General features: G+C 35.2%; 1 protein-coding gene across 1 annotated transcript in view; it reads left to right on the top strand.

The window, feature by feature from the left end:
* The window catches only part of SLCO6A1 (solute carrier organic anion transporter family member 6A1), a 97,951-nt gene that overhangs the window by 10,980 nt on the left and 68,894 nt on the right, over positions 1-18,077 (top strand). Inside the window, 5 exon segments of the mRNA XM_030759682.2 lie at positions 1,474-1,734; positions 5,974-6,159; positions 8,053-8,149; positions 14,661-14,782; positions 15,629-15,741. Coding sequence (XP_030615542.2) covers positions 1,474-1,734; positions 5,974-6,159; positions 8,053-8,149; positions 14,661-14,782; positions 15,629-15,741 — 779 coding nt within the window.

The following is an 18,077-nucleotide window of genomic DNA, read 5'->3' as shown; positions in this document are numbered from 1 at the left end:
GAGGGTGAACTCTTCAAGTTATTTGTTGGCCATGCACTCCATTGTTGCCATTCTGGACTCACCCCTATTTCCAAGGGGACTGGCAGCCTGTAAACTGCATTTACCAGACTTCCTTGCCAGCTGGCTTCCACTTAGGTGTTGCCAGTAAGAGGCTGTGGCAGTACATTTGAAAAAGGGGCAATGGGAAGCCTCTCTCTTTTTTCTCTCTCTATTCTGGTGATGATTTTGGCAGCAGCAGCAATACTGGGTAAGTGAAGGCTCCTGGATTTATAGGTAGGAATAAATAAAACTCCATCAGCAACAACAGTGGATGATGCAGCAGTACAGTGTTCATGGGCACTGGCTCAAGCAGCTGCAAGAGCAGCAGAAACAGCAGGTGACTATGAGGTAGCTAAATTTCATAGCATTAATAGGTGTGTGGGTCCTGGCTTCCTACAAAGAGGTAGTGATTGCAGTTCCAACAGCAGTAGCAGCAGCAGTAGCTGTCACTACTCCAGCAACTTTAGTGGCATTTATATCATGAGTTTTGGTTGTTTTTTTTTTGGTACGCGGGCCTCTCACTGCTGTGGCCTCTCCCGTTGTGGAGCACAGGCTCCGGACGCGCAGGTTCAGCGGCCATGGCTCACGGGCCCAGCCACTCCGCGGCATGTGGGATCCTCCCGGACCGGGGCACGAACCCGTGTCCCCTGCATCGGCAGGCGGACCCTCACCCACTGCGCCACCAGGGAAGCCCTATCATGAGTTTTGATTAGTAACTATTTTTTCTTTTCACTCCAACAAATGTATTACTTTTGTAACCAACACCGATATCAATTTCTTTCTGTTTCAAATATTTAGTATGTTTATTTTTCCCAGTTGGATGCTTAGTTATAGAAATACACATATATGATACCATTTACTTACTGTTCAAGAACATGACAAATGATACTCTATATTGTTAAAGGATGTATATATACATTGTCAAAAAAGTGTTAAAACGGCTCAGAAATGGTAAACTCCAAATATTGGATATGGGTTATAGAGTGAGAGAGAAGAATGTGTTTAGGGAGTGCATGTTGGGTTTCAACTATTTTGTTAATGTTTTATTTCCTATTCTAGATGGGAGATAAGCAAATATTCATTAGATTGTTATTTATTCATTTTTTAATAATTGAAACATAATACATTAAAATAAAGATCAGTACTGAGATGATTAAAAAGAGCATATTCTTCAGTATATTACTCATAAATATAGTTTAAAAATAGTTACAAAAATTCAATTAGCAAATATTTCATAGCGGTTAAGACCTATTAGTGTTTTAGAAAAGGAACTATTACGTATTTATAGATCTTAAACATTCAGAGTAATGTAAAATAAACTTAAGTCATTGCAGATTGTTTTGTTTTTCAGTGATTATAATGATGATCTATTTTGTCTTTATAAAGATAATTTAATGCATATTATTGCTTTCTTTTTTTCTTTTTACATTTTAGGTATTGTGTTTGGTCTTGTAGATCTGAGCACTGACAATTTTCAGAAGGAGAATCATCTGAAAACCACTGAGAATTTAGTGCTGTCATTGACCTATGATATTTCATCTTGCCTGGTAGTAGTGTTTATAGCATATTATGGAGGGAAAGGAAACATACTAGGATGGATTACAGTTTCCTCCTTTTTAGTAGGATCTGGATCACTTTTATTTGCTTTTCCATACTTTAGTGGCGGAAATTATAAAATCACGGTAGAAACTGAAGGTAAGATTTTAAAAGATACTATCATACATCAAATCATTATTCATTTAAGCCATTGGCTCTAGGAACTTAAAATAGACTGTGATATTTATGTGTATGTACATTCATTCATCTGTATCTACTTATATGATCAAGTTTATTAAGCTAAATAATGGTAGCTCCCTGGTAACATGTATGTCATTCTCCCATCTTCTCATGATCATATACCCTTTCATCTAAGAGATGGGCCTAGTAAGATGAAAGAATATTTTGGATGATATTTGGGATAATTATTTTGTGAAATTGGTTTTCTTTTATCAATTTTCATATATATCATAAATCTTTTGACTTATGTCTTCCACAGTATACTTAAATTGATCCCTTTATTTTGACCTTAGCACACATATACACAAGTACAAAGGCAAAGATAACCAAACTTACACAGACACACACAAAAAGTCAGAACTTTTCTAACTACTTCTGCCATTTCAAAATGGGTGCTGCCCTTTGACACAGGACTTCGAATCTGGAAAGATTGGAGGCTTCTTTGCTTTCTTCATTGTTTTTTTTTGATTTATTCCACAATTTTTTGCTACTCCCAGTAGATAAAAAGGCTATTTGAAGTCCATAGCACTATTTCTGACACTTTTGTGTCAGGGACTTTCTTGTTATGCATAGGCTTATAAAAGTGTTGGAATGCATTTAACAGTTTTGGAAACTTTAAACTGGACTTTAGCAAGAAATGATGGAAAAGGCATGAGGATGTCTCTATATGTGTGTATGTGTGTATATACATTTTTATGATGTTTAAAAGTGTGATGTGTGTTTATGCTGTGTGTTTACAATGTAAATAAAAATAGTTCATATTAAATATAATTTATATAAGATATTTAGCTATATATACTATGTAATTCATATTATAAATAATATACTGATATGTATATGATATATATCATATAATTTATGAAATCTATAATATTCACATATATTTATGTTTATTATATTTGTAGACTATATGTAGAATAAATACATTTATTAATTTATAGAATATATTTGTAATATATTTATTATATTTGTATAATGGACAGCTAATTGAATTAGAAGATGACTTATGGGAAGAAAGGAATGGATAACACTTTACTCCTATTCTTCCCTTAACCCTTATCTGGTGAGAAAGGGTGAAAAGTTAGGAAGCACTGCTTGAGACATTAAAAATGCTGCTTGATGAGTACTCAGGAGTAATGAGAGTAGAAATAGTACAGTCTTTCTTCCTTTGTGTTTTCTTTATAGTATCTAGATTCTAGATATTTTATTTTCTGCTTGTGATTAGGAACGTGTAATTTATCTAACAACAACCATTCAGTGTATTTACTGGGTAACCCTCTGCTTGTTGTTAGAGAAGCAGAAATAGAGTAAATAAATGGTCTTTGCAGGTAGAAGTGCTTATTTCATACACACATCTATGCAGATATTTCACTCATTTTGTTGAAAAGTTTAGTTCTTACATAACTAATTTTCTACTCTATGTACATACTTCAGTTTATGTATGTATATATTTTTAATTTCTGTATTTTCTTCTTTCATCCTTTTTTTTGGGGGGGTCCTTCTCTTATTCTTTTCTGAATATCTCTCCTATTCTATTCTCTATTTTCCCCAGTTACCTGCCATACCCATCTTCCTGTATGACTGGCCTGAACCTTGGAGCAGTCCATTTATCACCACCTTACACTCCCTTTCTCTGCCCCCTCTACCCCATCTCAGTTTTCTGTACTAATGACAAATTGGTCTTCAGTCCCTATGTGTCAACTAACATGTAGAAATGATAGTAAACCAAATCCTTGAGAAGTTAAAACTAATTTTCTCCTCTAGTTCATGCAAACAGTTGTATCACACTCTGATCTTTAGTTTCTAGATCTCTGCATATAATTGAACACCCGACATATCCATGGTTGCGGTGCAGTGTCACGTTACTAAGAACTTACTAAATATCTGTTATCTCACTGTCTGATTATATCCACTAATTCTTCTAACTCACTCATATAACAGAAACATCAGTTCTTTCCTTTCATTGGAACCTTTAGTGTATTGACATCTACTTTCTCCCTTTATCAGATTCTCCTTGTTGTTATTTTCTTTCATTTGTAGCTTATTTTATGTTCCTTAATATGACATGTTAGAATATTTCAGACATACTCTAATCATTATACTAAGCTCTCTGTCCCATTGTCCTTTCTTGTTCCTGGTCTGGAAAACTTTTGATCCAACCATATACCTTTCTTTTATATCTATATCTGGGCTGCTGATGAGTGTTTTAGAGAAAAATCACACAAGAGGACAGCTTAGTCCCACAATGAATTTGTTACTTTCAACCTCAGTTATACTTTCAAATGGATCCATTCCCCTGATTTTTTTTTTCAGTTCCCTTCTATAATTCACAACAAAGATTTTTGATTTTCCTCGTGTCTTAGTTAGTTTGGGCTGCTATAACAAAAATATCATAGACTGGTTGGTTTAAAAAACAGAAATTTATTTCTCACTGCTCTGAAGGCTGAGAGTCCAAGATCCAAGTGCCCTTCTTCACTTTAAAAAATCCCTTGTTTGGACTATAATTTCAAGAAGGGCACTAAAAGATTAGTTTTATCCTACTGGTAGAAGACATTTGTTTTCAAATGTTGGGCAGCAGGAATCTCAGGACCATGATCCTTAGGAGAAGGGAAACAAGTTGAATGTTTTTTTTTCTAGAAGGAGACAAGAGTAGTAGATTAGGGACATACTTGATTATCAGGAGGGTGAAGGACCTACCTGAGTTTAATAATCATGCATTCAAAGTGAGATTTGCATCGTTGTGTGTTTCCCTCCAGCCTCATTCAGCTTTGAAAGCGTAGGTGTAGAGTAGGGAGAAGAGTTTAATTTGACCAGGGCTGAAGTTTTACTAAGGGATTGCATGATATGAAAGAGAACAAAGGATTTAAAAGTGTTAAGATGATAATGAGAGAAGTAAGGAGATGAAGGGGACATTGAGATCATGAAAAGGAGCAGGATCAATGGATTGATTATAGATCTTGGTGAGTTTTAAGGATTGTAGCAGCTGGGTTGCTAGAAGGAGTGATCTGGAAAAATAGAGAGAGTTTGAGTGTAGGATGCTTACAATTAAGGAAGGCTTGTAGTTATTGTTTCCGAAAGTTTAAAATGAGTAACTAGGGTAAGTGGAACACAAGTACATGAACGGAGAGGAGTTCAAGGAACTAAGAAGCTAGGGTGTTGGAAATATCAGATTGATACTGATATCACCACAAGTTAACATGTCTATGTAAAATTGAATCAGTATTTTGGATCACAATTCTAGAGACCTCCTCCCATTTGACGTGGGATCAAGTTTCATTCTCTGTGGATACTGAACCACCTGAAAATTTCCATTTGTGTATTATTTTGCAGTCTATACTATTACCAGTTTTCCACTAATATTTTAAGAGCATTTGTTAAATTCCAATCAAAATAGACACAGTCAGAATGATCTAATTAGCATTACCTGGATCTACCAATCTAATGACAAATGTAATTCCAACAAACATTTATTTACTATTGATTTACAACCATGTGAATTTGAAAAAGCATAAGAAATACACTGTCACCTAAAGGAGTTTAAAATCTAGTACATTACCATATAATGACCAACAGAGAGAAAATTTTATTGTATAATGCCTTGTCTTTATGCACCTGTATTCTAGAAGTTAGTGGGTCTAAAATGGGAAACTATTTAGTAACACGAAGTTAATGTGAAGATTGCTGAAGAAGTGGATCTAGAACTAAACTCAGAAGGTAATCTTTAGTAATTCAGATAATTTAGGACATTAGAAATACTTTTACCCTGGGGTCAAAACTCAGGGGTACCAGATGTCAAATTTAAGAGGAATATGTGTGTATGTGTGTGTATATACATATATACATATATGTATGTATATACTTATGCACACATAAGTATATATATACATATAATTATGCATACACATTTATATTGGGTTTATAATATGTGCATATTTTCCAGTATTCCCACAAATTTTCTTTTATCGTTGCTTTTTTTCTGAGAACTTGATGATTGATTATAGAACTACTACATTCAATATACATGAGTGTTAACTAAAATAAAAGCATAATGGTGGAAATAGCTTATAAAAGGTAAAACATTTCATAGAAGATACTGCGTATTTGTTGTATGTTTAACTTTTGACTCATTTAACAAAAATATAATTATCTTTTCAAAAGATACTTGCCAAGAAATGAAGATGGTCAAAGCTTGCAAGAAAGCTTCATTATCATTCCAATCAAAATATATGACGTTCTTCATCCTTGGGCAGAGTGTGCAGGGAATAGCAGCTATACCTCTTTATGTCCTTGGAATAACCTTTATTTATAACAGCGTTGCCACACACTCAGCTGGTATTTATCTAGGCAAGTTATTTCCCCTTCTAATATGATTTTTATATATTTTCATCCTATCAGCCTATTTAGGCTGCAGTTCATTTCACTGGGAAAAAAAATCTCAAATTACCAGATTAAATTGCTCAAGTAGTTGTATGTTTTAACTTTAAGGATACAGTGGGGTATCACTTCTCGGCCTTTTGGCTAATATCAAGGATATAGTGGGATGTTGCTGCCATAATGTCCATAAGGGAATAGAAACATTGTTTATGCTTGCTTAGAGCAAGATTCAGTGTGGTGCTGAAATAATCATTACTAAGCTCTTTACGTACATTAACACAATCGTTTTGGGGAGCTTTGATTTTTTTTTTTTTTTTTTTTTGCGGTATGCGGGCCTCTCACTGCTGTGGCCTCTCCCATTGCGGAGCACAGGCTCCGGACGCGCAGGCTCAGCGGCAATGGCTCACGGGCCCAGCCGCTCAGCGGCACGTGGGATCCTCCTGGACCGGGACACGAACCCGTGTCCCCTGCATCGGCAGGCGGACTCTCAATCACTGTGCCACCAGGGAAGCCCAGCTTTGATATTTTGAAGTTAATGAAAACATAATCTCATTCATCCTATCAAGGAGAGGAGTGATGTGCTATTTAATTAGCTACAGTGTAGTATCCTCTATTTATAATATTTCATGCTAGTGTACTGCACAATAAGTAGCCCTGGGGTACAGTAATCTGTACCTCTTTATATTGTAATAGCTTCTGGTCCTGGTAGATCATCTACTTATACAGGGTTATCTAACTATCATTTTTGGAAAAAAATTTAAAGTTGTTTTTACATACTTATTGTGAAGGTGACTTAACAGAAAGTAACATTTTTCACCAAAATAATAATTTTTCCACCAGAGGTAAGGAAAGTCATGTCAATGAACTAAAATAGATAATATTCATATTTATGTTTGTTTTTAGAAAAAAAAAATTGTAGCCATTCATTACCGTTGGCTGATGGTGGCAACAAATATGTTTGTTTTACTTTTGATTCTATTGAATAGCAGTTAAAACACATGTATACACTACAGAGAGTAGCTTACTTTATTGCTACCTCCTGCCACCCTGGCAGCTAAAGTGAAGGATGCAAAGGTGATGTTTATGTTAAAGTATCATCTTGCTTTAGTACCACAAATTAAATTGAAATAAGACCCGTTGAATTTGTATTAAATATATGTATATTTATTTATATTACATTAATATATAGATTAAATAAGGTATAGTGAATTACAAAATTATCTAAGTTTTTCTAATCTGTGCATTGAATAATATGTATGATGATAAATTTTATGCGTCACCTTGGCTAGGTTATGGCAACCAGTTGTTTGGTCAAACACCAGTCTAGATGTTTCTGTGATAATTTTTAGATGTGACTAATATTTACAATCAGTAGACTTTGAGTCAAGCAGATTACCCTTCATAATATGCGTGAGCCTCTTCTAATCAGTTAAAGCCTTTCAGAACAGACTGAGGTTTCCCAAAGAAGAAGCAATTCTGTCTCCAGACTACAGTGTAGAAACTCTGCCTGAGTTTTCCCATGCTGCTGGCGTGCCCTGTAGATTTAATTATGGACTCAAGACTATAACATTAACTCTTACCTGGATTTCCAGCCTGCCAGCCTGCCCTACAAATTTGGATTTGCCAGCCCTACAATTTCATGAACCACTTCCTTAAAGTCTCTGCCTCGCTCTCTGACTCTCTGTCTCTCTGTTTCTGTCTCTCTGTTTTTCCCTCAATATCCTATTGGTTCTGTTTCTTTGGAGACTAATAGAATAGTCCATGAAGCTTTCAGAAATAATTCATTGCAGTGAGATAATTTTCATCTTTTTACAACAAAGTTGGGTTATGTAGTTGTTTGATGTTCAGTTATCCATTTTATAGGCCTTGTGGAAGCTGCAGGAATACTCGGATATGCTTTGGGGTATGCAATAGGAGCACCCTTGATTAAGGCCTCTGTGAACAGTACTTTTGAGACAAGGTAGGCTGGGGTTTTTTTTTCTCTTTTTTTTCTGTTTTACATTGTATAAAATATTTATTGGATAGATACTGTAGCTTATAAATATATAATTTGTAATTACTATTTTAAAAATATGTAAATGTGACTGATATGCACATATGTATACATATAAATATATCTAAAATACACATTTTATCTTTGCTGTTTGAAATATAATTCAAAAAACAACTTATAATGACAACCATACTACTATTTCCACATACAGTTTTTTTTTAATTGAGGTATAAAACACATAGTGTAAAATTTACCATCCTAACCATTTTTAAGTGTATAATATAGTAATGTTAACTATATGCATATTGTTGTGTAACGTATCTCTAGAATTTTTTTGTCTTGCAAAACTGAAACTCTATATCCATTATACAACAACTTGCCATTTCCCCCTTACCCCCAAGCCCTGGCAGTGATTCTTCTACTTTTTGTTTCTAAGAGTTTGACTATTTTAGACACCTCATATAAGTGGAATCATGAAGTAATTGTCTTTTTATGACTGGCTTATTTCACTTAGCATAATGTCTACAACGTTCATCCATGTTGTAACATATAACAGTATCTCCTTCTGTTTTAAGGCTAAGTAATATTTCATTGTATGTATAAACCACATTTTCTTTATCTATTCATCTGTCAGTTGACCTTTAGGTTACTTTAACCTCCTCTTGGCTATTGTGAATAATGCTACAATTAACATAGGTGTGCAAATATCTCTTTGAGACTCTATTTTCAATATTTTTGGGATATATACCCAGAATTGTTAGATGGTATGGTATTTCTGTTTTTAATTTTTTTGAGGAACTTCCACATTGTTTTTTTTTTAACAGCCATCCTAATAGGTATGTATGAGGTGATATCTCATTGTGGTTTTGATTTTCATTTCCCTGATGATTAGTGATGTTGAGCATCCTATCACATACTTGTGGGCCATTCATATATCTTCTTTGAAGAAATATCTATTCAAGTCCATTGCATATTTTTAAAATCAGATTTTTGTTTTTGTTGAGTTGAGGCAGTTCTTTCTATATTCTGGATATTAGCCCTACTCCAGATACATGGTTTGCCAATATTTTCTCCCATTCTGTAGTTTTTCTGTTCACTCTGTTGATTGTTTCCTTTGCTGTGCAGTTTTTAAGTTTGACGTAGTCCCATTTTTCTAATTTTTTTTGTTGCCTTTGCTTTTGGTGTCATATCAAAAAATAATTGCCAAATCCAATGTCTTGGAGCTTTCTTTGTATGTTGTTTTCTGGGAGCTTTACTGTTGCAGGTTTTATGTTTAGATCTTTAATCCATTTTGAGTTATTTTTGTATATATTATAAGGAAAGGGTCCAACTTCATTCTTTTGCACATGAATATCCAGTTTTTCCAGCACCATTTATTGAAAAGATTATCCTTTCCCTGTTGTGTATTCTTTTCATCCTTGTAAAAGATTATTTGTCCATATTTATGAGAATATATTTCTGGGATCTTTATTCTCTTCCATTGTTCTATATATCTGTCTTTATATCAGTACCATACTGTTCTGATCACTATAGCTTTGTAATATATTTTGAAACCAGGAAGTGTGAAGCCTCTGTCTTTATTTTTCTTTCTTGGGATTGTTTTGACTATTTGGGATCTTTTGAAATTCCATATGAAATTTTAGGATTTTTTTTTCTATTTCTGCAAAAAATTCTGTTGAGGTTTTGATAGGGATTGCATTGAATCTGTAGACCACTTTGGGTATTAAGGGCATTTTAACAATATTGAGTCTTCAAATCCATGAACATGTATGTCTTTCCATTTATTTGTATCTTCTTTAATTCCTTCAGCAATGTTTTGAAGTTTTCAGTGTACAAGTCTTTGCCTTGCATGCTGCTCATTGTTAGTGTATAGAAACACACTTGATTTTTGTGTTGACTTTGTATCCTGCAACTTTGCTGAATTCATTTATTAGTTCTAACAGTTTTTTTCTTTGGAGTCTTTAGCATTTTCTAAATAGAAGATCATGTCATCTGCAAACAGAGGTAATTTTACCTCTTCCTTTCCAATATGGATGCCTTTTATTTCTTTCTCTTGCCTGATTGTTCTGGCTAGAATATCCAGTACTATGTTGAATAGAAGTGTTAAAAATAGGTAGGTGTCTTTGCCTTGTTCCAGATATTAGAGGGAGAGCTTTCAGTTTTTCACCATTGAGTGCAGTGTTAGCAGTGGGCTTTTCATATATGGCTGTTATTATGTTGGGTAATTTCCTTCTATTATCAGTTTGTTGAGTGTTTTTACAATGAAAGGGTGCTAAATTTTGTTCAGTGCTTTTTCTGCATCGAGATGATCATGTGCTTTTGTCCTTCATTCTGTTAATGGGGTAAATCACATTAACTGATTTTCATATGTTGAACCATTCTTGTATTCCAGAATAAATCTCACTTGGTTATGATGTATGATTCTCTTAATATGTTGTTGAATTTGGTTTGCTAGTATTTTGTTGATGACTTTTGCATCATTATTCATCAGGGATATTAGTGTGTAGTTTCCTTGTAGTACTTTGTCTGATTTTGTTTTCAGGGTAATGCTGACCTCATGGAATGAGTTTGGAAGTATTCTTACCTCTTAATTTTTTTGGGAAAGTTTGAGAAGGATTGGTATTACTTCTTCTTTAAGTGTTTGGTGGTACTCTCCAGTGAAGCCATTTGGTCCTGGGATTTTCTTTGTTGGGAGGTTTTTTTTTTTTTTTGCGGTACGTGGGCCTCTCACTGTTGTGGCCTCTCCCATTGAGGAGCACAGGCTCCGGACGCACAGGCTCAGTGGCCATGGCTCACAGGCCCAGCCGCTCTGCGGCATATGGGATCTTCCTGGACCAGGGCACGAACCCGTGTCCCCTGCATCGGCAGGCGGACTCTCAACCACTGCGCCACCAGGGAAGCCCTGTTGGGAGGTTTTTGATTACTGATTTGCTCTCCTTATTGGTTCTGTGTCTGTTTAGATATTTTATTTTTTCATGATTCAGTCTTCATAGGTTATATGTCTCTAGAAATTTTTCCATTTATTCTAGGTTATCCAACTTGTTGGCATAAAATTGTTCATAGTAGTTTCTTATGATCCTTTCTTATTTCTGTGACATCAGTTGTAATATCTTCTCTTTCATTTCTGATTTTTGTTATTTGAGTCTTTTTCTTGGTCTAAAGGTTTGTCAATTTTGTTGATTTTTTTAAAAAAATCAACTCTTAATTTAATTGATTTTCCCTATTGTTTTTCCATTCTATGTTTCATTTATTTCTTCTCTAGTCTTTACTATTTCCTTCTTTTTGCTATATAAATATGTATTTTTAAAAATTAATTAATTTATTTATTTTTGGCTGCGTTGGGTCTTCGTTGCTGCACACAGGCTTTCTCTAGTTGCAGCAGGCGGGGGCTACTCTTTGTTGTGGTGCGCAAGCTTCTCATTGCACTGGCTTCTCTTGTTGCGGAGCACAGGCTCTAGGTAGTTGTGGCTCACGAGCTCTAGAGCGCAGGGTCAGTAGTTGTGGCGCACGGGCTTAGTTGCACCAAGGCATGTGGGATCTTCCCGGACCAGGGCTTGAACCTGTATCCCCTGCAATGGCGGGTGGATTCTTAAACACTGTGCTACCAGGGAAGTCCCTAAATATGTATTTTTAAAGTTATATTTAATTATGTATTGGGAAGTGGTACTATAAGTGACTTATTGCCTTTTTTAGTTCTCTCATTAAGATGATGGAGTTAATGAAGGAGATAAAAATGTACCACTACAAGAAAACAGAAAGGTCCACCCTCCATTTCTGAAACTCTGGTTTTATATAAACGTAGAACTAATTAAAACTGAGGTACAGAAGCCAACTAGCTCCTCTTATTTATTGCCAACTTGCCAACTATTTCCATAGTTATTTATTGCTACAGATCGTATGTGGAAGCTCTCCTCCTAGCTCCCCTGCCAGCTCATCTGGGTTCTTACTTAGCCATAGTGAAGTTTTGGTAGCTGGAAGGGGCAGGGTGGGTGGGCAGATAAAGTATCAGAGAATATGTGTTGGATGTATTTTTTTTGACTCTCTAAATTCACTTCCACCTTTCTAAAACCTTCTCTAGTCTCTTTTCTTCCCCAGCAGGCTATATTGAGAGCCTCAACATAATCCCTTGAACTCTGGATTTCAGTTGGATTTGGCCAATGAGAGGCACTGGAAAATGAGAGGGCAGGAGCAAATTAAGGCTAGGGTATTATCCTTCCAGTTTCTGCAGGGGTTGTATCCAGATTGGCTGTATTCCTATTCTGAAGATGACGCCTCCTTTGAGGCATCCTCTTCCATTTATTAAGCACTGTTCCACTTGACATTAAGGCTTGTCATAACAGTTTGCTACTGTACTGCTGACCCCATAATTTTGTGCTGTACCCTGTTCATTTCCCTAAACTCTGCCCACATCACTGGAAATAGTCTTCTTGTCCCTCTCTCTTCAAATTATCTCAGATGAGTATACCATCTGTTTCCTATCAGCATCCTGACTGATACTAAAAATAGTATCAGAAGTAGCTTTAGGATTCCAGAACTAGGTTGCATATTTGTATGCACAGATAACCTCCTTGCTGGGAGTAAATTGAAGATAGTTACTAAAATGATCATAGGTTGTAGGATGGGATTAAGTTCAGGGAGGGCAAGACTAGGAAATTAAATAGTTGTAGCATTTAATCACTGGAGGGACAGAAGTTATTTTAAGAGTTCTGGGTCATACGGCTTCTTTTAACAATACTAGAAAATATTCCCAGGGAAAAGGAAACATTTAATTGTGTGAATATTAAGTTCTCTCATTGAGATGAGAAAGGGGATGGCCACTATATTACAACTCCACTCAACAGTGGCCTTGAAATCAGGAGATCATTCTAGTGAGTAGAACTTCAGGCTGGTTGTCCACTTAGCATAGAAGGAGGGATGGCCTGAGGTATAAATTTATACTAATTTATGGTTGTGTAGCCAAGGACTTAGAAAAAGATTTTTTAAAAAAAAGGTAACCAGGAGGATATGTGGATGAAACTCTTAGAACTGGCACATGAAAAGGGTATGTACTTTGGAAGAGGCTCTTTAATCAGCTGGACAAGATGTCCCATCCTGTTAATGTTAGCCAGCCTCTCTCTTTTCTTTTCTAACCACCCTAATTCTTCCTCAATAAGCTCATGTGAGAAGTGGCCATGGTGACAGTAATGGTGAGTTTGCATGAGTGCAGTAACATGGACTTCTTCACACTAAGGACAATCTCTCAACAAGAATATTTACTAGGATATGAGTATTCCTACTGCTGAGTATCCAATTCATCAGTAGTAGAGGTCAACCCTGAGTTCCCGATATGACACATTCACTGGGAGACAAGCTGTCATCAGGTTGATTACTTTGTTATTAGGTTGGCCCTCTTTTAACATAGAGATTTGTCTTTATAGGGAAAGATACTTATTCTAGGCAGGAATTTTTCTTCTGTACTGTCTTAGTCCATTTGGGCAGCTGTAACAGAAATATTATACACTGGGCTTACAAAAACAGAAATTTACTTCTTGCAGTTCTGTATGCTGGGAAGTCCAAGATCAAGGTGCTGGCAAATTCAGTGTCTGGTGAGATCTTGCTTCCTGGTGTCCTTGCTTCTCCCTGTGTCCTTACATGGATGAAGGGGCAAGAAGTCTATCTGGGGTCATTAATCACATTCATGCAGACTCTACCCTCATGACCTAATCACCTCCTAAAGGCCCCACTTCCTAATACCATTACATTGATACAAAATAATGTCACAGCTGAGAAAATCCCCCACAAAATTATGGCCTGAGCATTACTGGAGACAAAGGATGTTGAAACTGCAAAAGAACTGTGAGTAAAAAAGGAAAAATCAACAAATCCCAGCAGAGGATCCTTCACATTTCCATCTCACCCTGCCCACTGCAAGGCTTTGTAGTTTGCAAAGGCCAACCAAGAAAAACCACAGGGAAGAAAGAAGACAAAGTTCTATCAAAGCATGATTAGGTATGATCACTAGAAGGGTAATACACACTCAATCTGAGAGTTCAGAGAAGGGACTATAAGAAAAAGATTACCAAGTATATGTGATTTAAAGGGTCACATACCCAGATACAGTGTTAGTTGTGCAACTTAAAGGGCCAGTCTTATACTAAAGAATTGGGCACATGATTTAAAGGGGCAGGAATGATTTCAAAAAAGAGATGAGATTTAGAGTGATGTCTTCTAAATGCATAGCTTCTGTTGGAGAAACAAGTTTAAAAGGAACAGAGAATTACTCTTCGCCACCTGTATGGACAGGGGAAAAGTGGGGAAAGGAAAAAATTTAGTATCCTGCAGGACAAAAGAGAACCACATAATTGGAGAACTCACAACCACTCAATTTCAGCAAAACAATAACAAATTAACAGAAAATGCTCTTTCTTGCTCTGTTTAATCATGGCTTTGTTTGTATTAAAATATACAAAGTTGAAAATTTTCATTTTCTCTATTAAAGTGTTGAAGACAGTGATGATAATGAACGCTGGCAGCAGAGTTGGTGGATTCATTTTGTTATTATTGCAGTTATTGCATGGTCTACATTAATACCATTTTCATGCTTTCCACATGGTATTCGAGGTGACTATAAAAATATAATTCATTAAATTAAAGGACAGTATATTCTTCATCCCTACCAATTCTCAGAATATGGCTGAACTGCATTTCTTTCTGTGTACATTTCGTTCTGTCATGGACATACAGTGACATGTGCTAGTATTATTTGAACAAATAAAGCCGCATGTAGCCAAGTATTATTTATGTACCAGACTTTCATTAGTACATATTCTTGCTTCTTGTCATTCCTCTTTAAAAATGCTTTATATCTAAAATTCAGAAGTTTTCTTAAAGAAAGAAGCATATTTAAACCTATTTACCTATCATGATTTAAGTCATGTATTACCCCATAGAATTGTTGTAAGATAGAGTAATAACTATTAAAATTCTTTTGGAAACACTAAAATATACATGTAACGTTAGAGAAATCGAATACTCTCCTAATGGTAGTACATTTCATTGGCACAAAATATTTTTAGTAATATCAAAGTTTGTGCTTTTATATTTTAGGTCTGTGCTGTCAAATACTGTAGTCACCATATGTGGCTATTTAAGTTTTAAATTAAATTAAAAATCCATTTACTCAGTAGTAGGAGCTACATTTCAAGTATTTAACAGCCACAGTACAGCTAATGGCTACAGTGCTGGAGAGTACAGATATGGGAAATTTTCCTTATCACAGAATTTTCTTTAGGACAGCACTGTTTTAGAAGAATGTGCCTTTTAGTTAGATTGACTTTAGCATGTTCAAAAACAGCTCACTTGCCATTTCAAGACAAACTGGGTGTATTGGGATGTGTATGTATGTTTATAATATGTGTTTTAGTTATTTGAACATGTCATAAGATTCTTTTACTTGTTAACATATAGGCACAGTGAGGATAAAAGCCGGAGAACGTAAACAGCCTCATTTGTTGGACAGAGATCAAACAGAAGATCAGGAGTTTGGAGCTAGTATCAAGGATTTATTTGCTACTTTTGGGGTAAAGTAAAATTTTACATAAACAAGCAAATTAAATTGACATGTACAATTCTTTTGTAGTGGATTTAAGAAAATAACTATAAAGTATTCAGCTTAAATCTGAGTGGAACTTTTGAAGTCTTAATTAACCTACTCATTTTATAGGTAATGGAAAATAGAACCCATTTCACCTAACTGGCATCACCAAGAACTTGGTTAGTGTCAAAGACTGGTACCAAGTATTTTTCTTTCTTCTATTGCTTTTAATTTGACTTTTATATTATATTGAGTTTATTTTCTCCCTGCATAAATAAATAAGCCATTTAATAAGATGACAAAGGGGGCTTCCCTGGTGGTGCAGTGGTTAAGAATCCTCCTGCCAATGCAGAGGACATGGGTTCAATCCCTGGTCTGGGAAGATCCTACATGCCCTGGGGCAACTAAGCCCATGCACCACAACTGCTGAGCCTGCACTTTAGAGCCCGCGAGCCACAACTACTGAAGCCCTTGGGCTTAGAGCCTGTGCTCTGCAACAAGAGAAAGCCACTGCAATGAGAAGCCTGTGTACCGCAATGAAGACCCAACACAGCCAAAAATAAATAAATTAATTAATTTAAAAAAAACGACAGAGGTATTAACATTATCTTTTTACTATATTTAAATAACTTAGAAAAGAACTTTAGAAGTTAACAAATCTTCTCACAAACATCTTTTTTTTTTCATTTAGAAATGTTTATCTTTATTTCAGAATGACCTATAGGAAGGACCTTACCCAGATAAAGGTCCTGTCAGCCCTTCTCACAGGTTATGACTGAGTTTTGCTTCTATGGACCCACCAGTCAAAGCAGCAAAACTAATGAACATCTTATTTTATGGAAAATAATCTCATCTCAGTATCAAATGGAGAAGAACTCTTCATTTTCTGGGTGAGAAACACAGCCTACAGTACAGACATAGTGGGGTTAAAAAAAACCAACTTCTAGTGATTCTTTATTCAATTTGGTTTTTCTTTTCCTATTCATAACTTCATCCTTTATGTTGTCTGAAGAACTGTGTTTCTCACATGTAGGTTTTATCAAGTCATTTTCCACAGTACTTGGCAGGTGAATTTCACACTCTTTCACTGGGACTTTGAAGACCCTTCACAATACCATCAACTGAATTTTCCTACCTCATCTCAGAAATTTATCCTTATCTCCCCCACTTGCTCTTTCCTGGACATATTGGGTACTTTTATTATTCTCTACCTTTGTAGATGTAAATCTCTCTACTTCAAATGTTCTCTCTCTTCTCCATTTGAGAAAAGCTCTTTGTCAAATCTTACCTTACATTCCTAGGCAAAATGAGTTTCTCTCTCCTTAATGCTTTCATAGATGTTTGTTCAAAATATCATATCATATAAATGTATATATTGGATGTGTACAGATAGTACTTTTTATTATAATAGTTTAATTCTTCTTAAAATGAATAGATTTGTTGTATAAAATCAGAAATTTTGTTTACTTGTTTTCATTCAAACACAAAAGTGTTTATTTTTTATCAAATCATGAACTCTTCCCAGTAATGAATTATATTTCATTCAGATTTTTATTTAATTTTAATTTTTACAAAATATTTCGTGTGTATATTTTAACAGTACTGAAATAAGTTGGGTATAACTTTTTCACATTGTTAAAAATTAAAATACAGTTGTTAAAATATACTTTTCAGAAAATTTAAACATGATTTTTTTTTTAAATTATTACCAGGCAAGAAACAAAAACAAGCCAATTCCAATATTTCTTTCTTGGAAATAGAGTGCTTTGATTGCTAGTGTTAGGATACAAAATAATATAATGTCCAGTTAACAGTCTTAGACTTCTAACACCTGTCTGGGTGGGTAACTAGAAGATATCTTAATCTTTTTAAAAGTTTATTAGAAAGGACTTCCAGAATGTCAGAGTGAGGAGCTTAGAAATTCTTAAGCTCCAAAAAGCAGTAATTGAAACTGGCAAAATTGTCAACAACCATTTCAAAACTCTGGAAATTAGGATTACACTTTGAAAATCACTGATTTATCAAAGATTTTTCTACTTACCCTAATTCTGAAAGCACAGTTACAGAGCAGGTTCTGCACATGTCGTTGGCTTGTAAACTTAGTTTCTGATAGGTGCCTGTTCTAGGAAGAAGGAAGGTTACACAAACGGTAAATCACCTTGTGATATTCCTAACATACTGCCACAAAGTGGCCAAGAGCAAAACAGTAGTCAAAATGAAGTTTCCTTGCTTTGAGCCCACCTGGACTTTATATAAACAATAATTTGAGGAATTCTCATTTTCATTTATCAAGTACAAATTGGTGTGTAATTTAAATGGAAT

Source organism: Delphinapterus leucas, chromosome 3 (assembly GCF_059928025.1).
Source record: "Delphinapterus leucas isolate spDelLeu-1000000601 "Yukka" chromosome 3, BTC_Dleu_Yukka2, whole genome shotgun sequence".
Classification (NCBI taxonomy): Eukaryota; Metazoa; Chordata; class Mammalia; order Artiodactyla; family Monodontidae; genus Delphinapterus; species Delphinapterus leucas.
The sequence above is the reverse complement of the archived record's forward strand: the minus strand, read 5'-3'. Positions and strand labels throughout refer to the sequence as shown.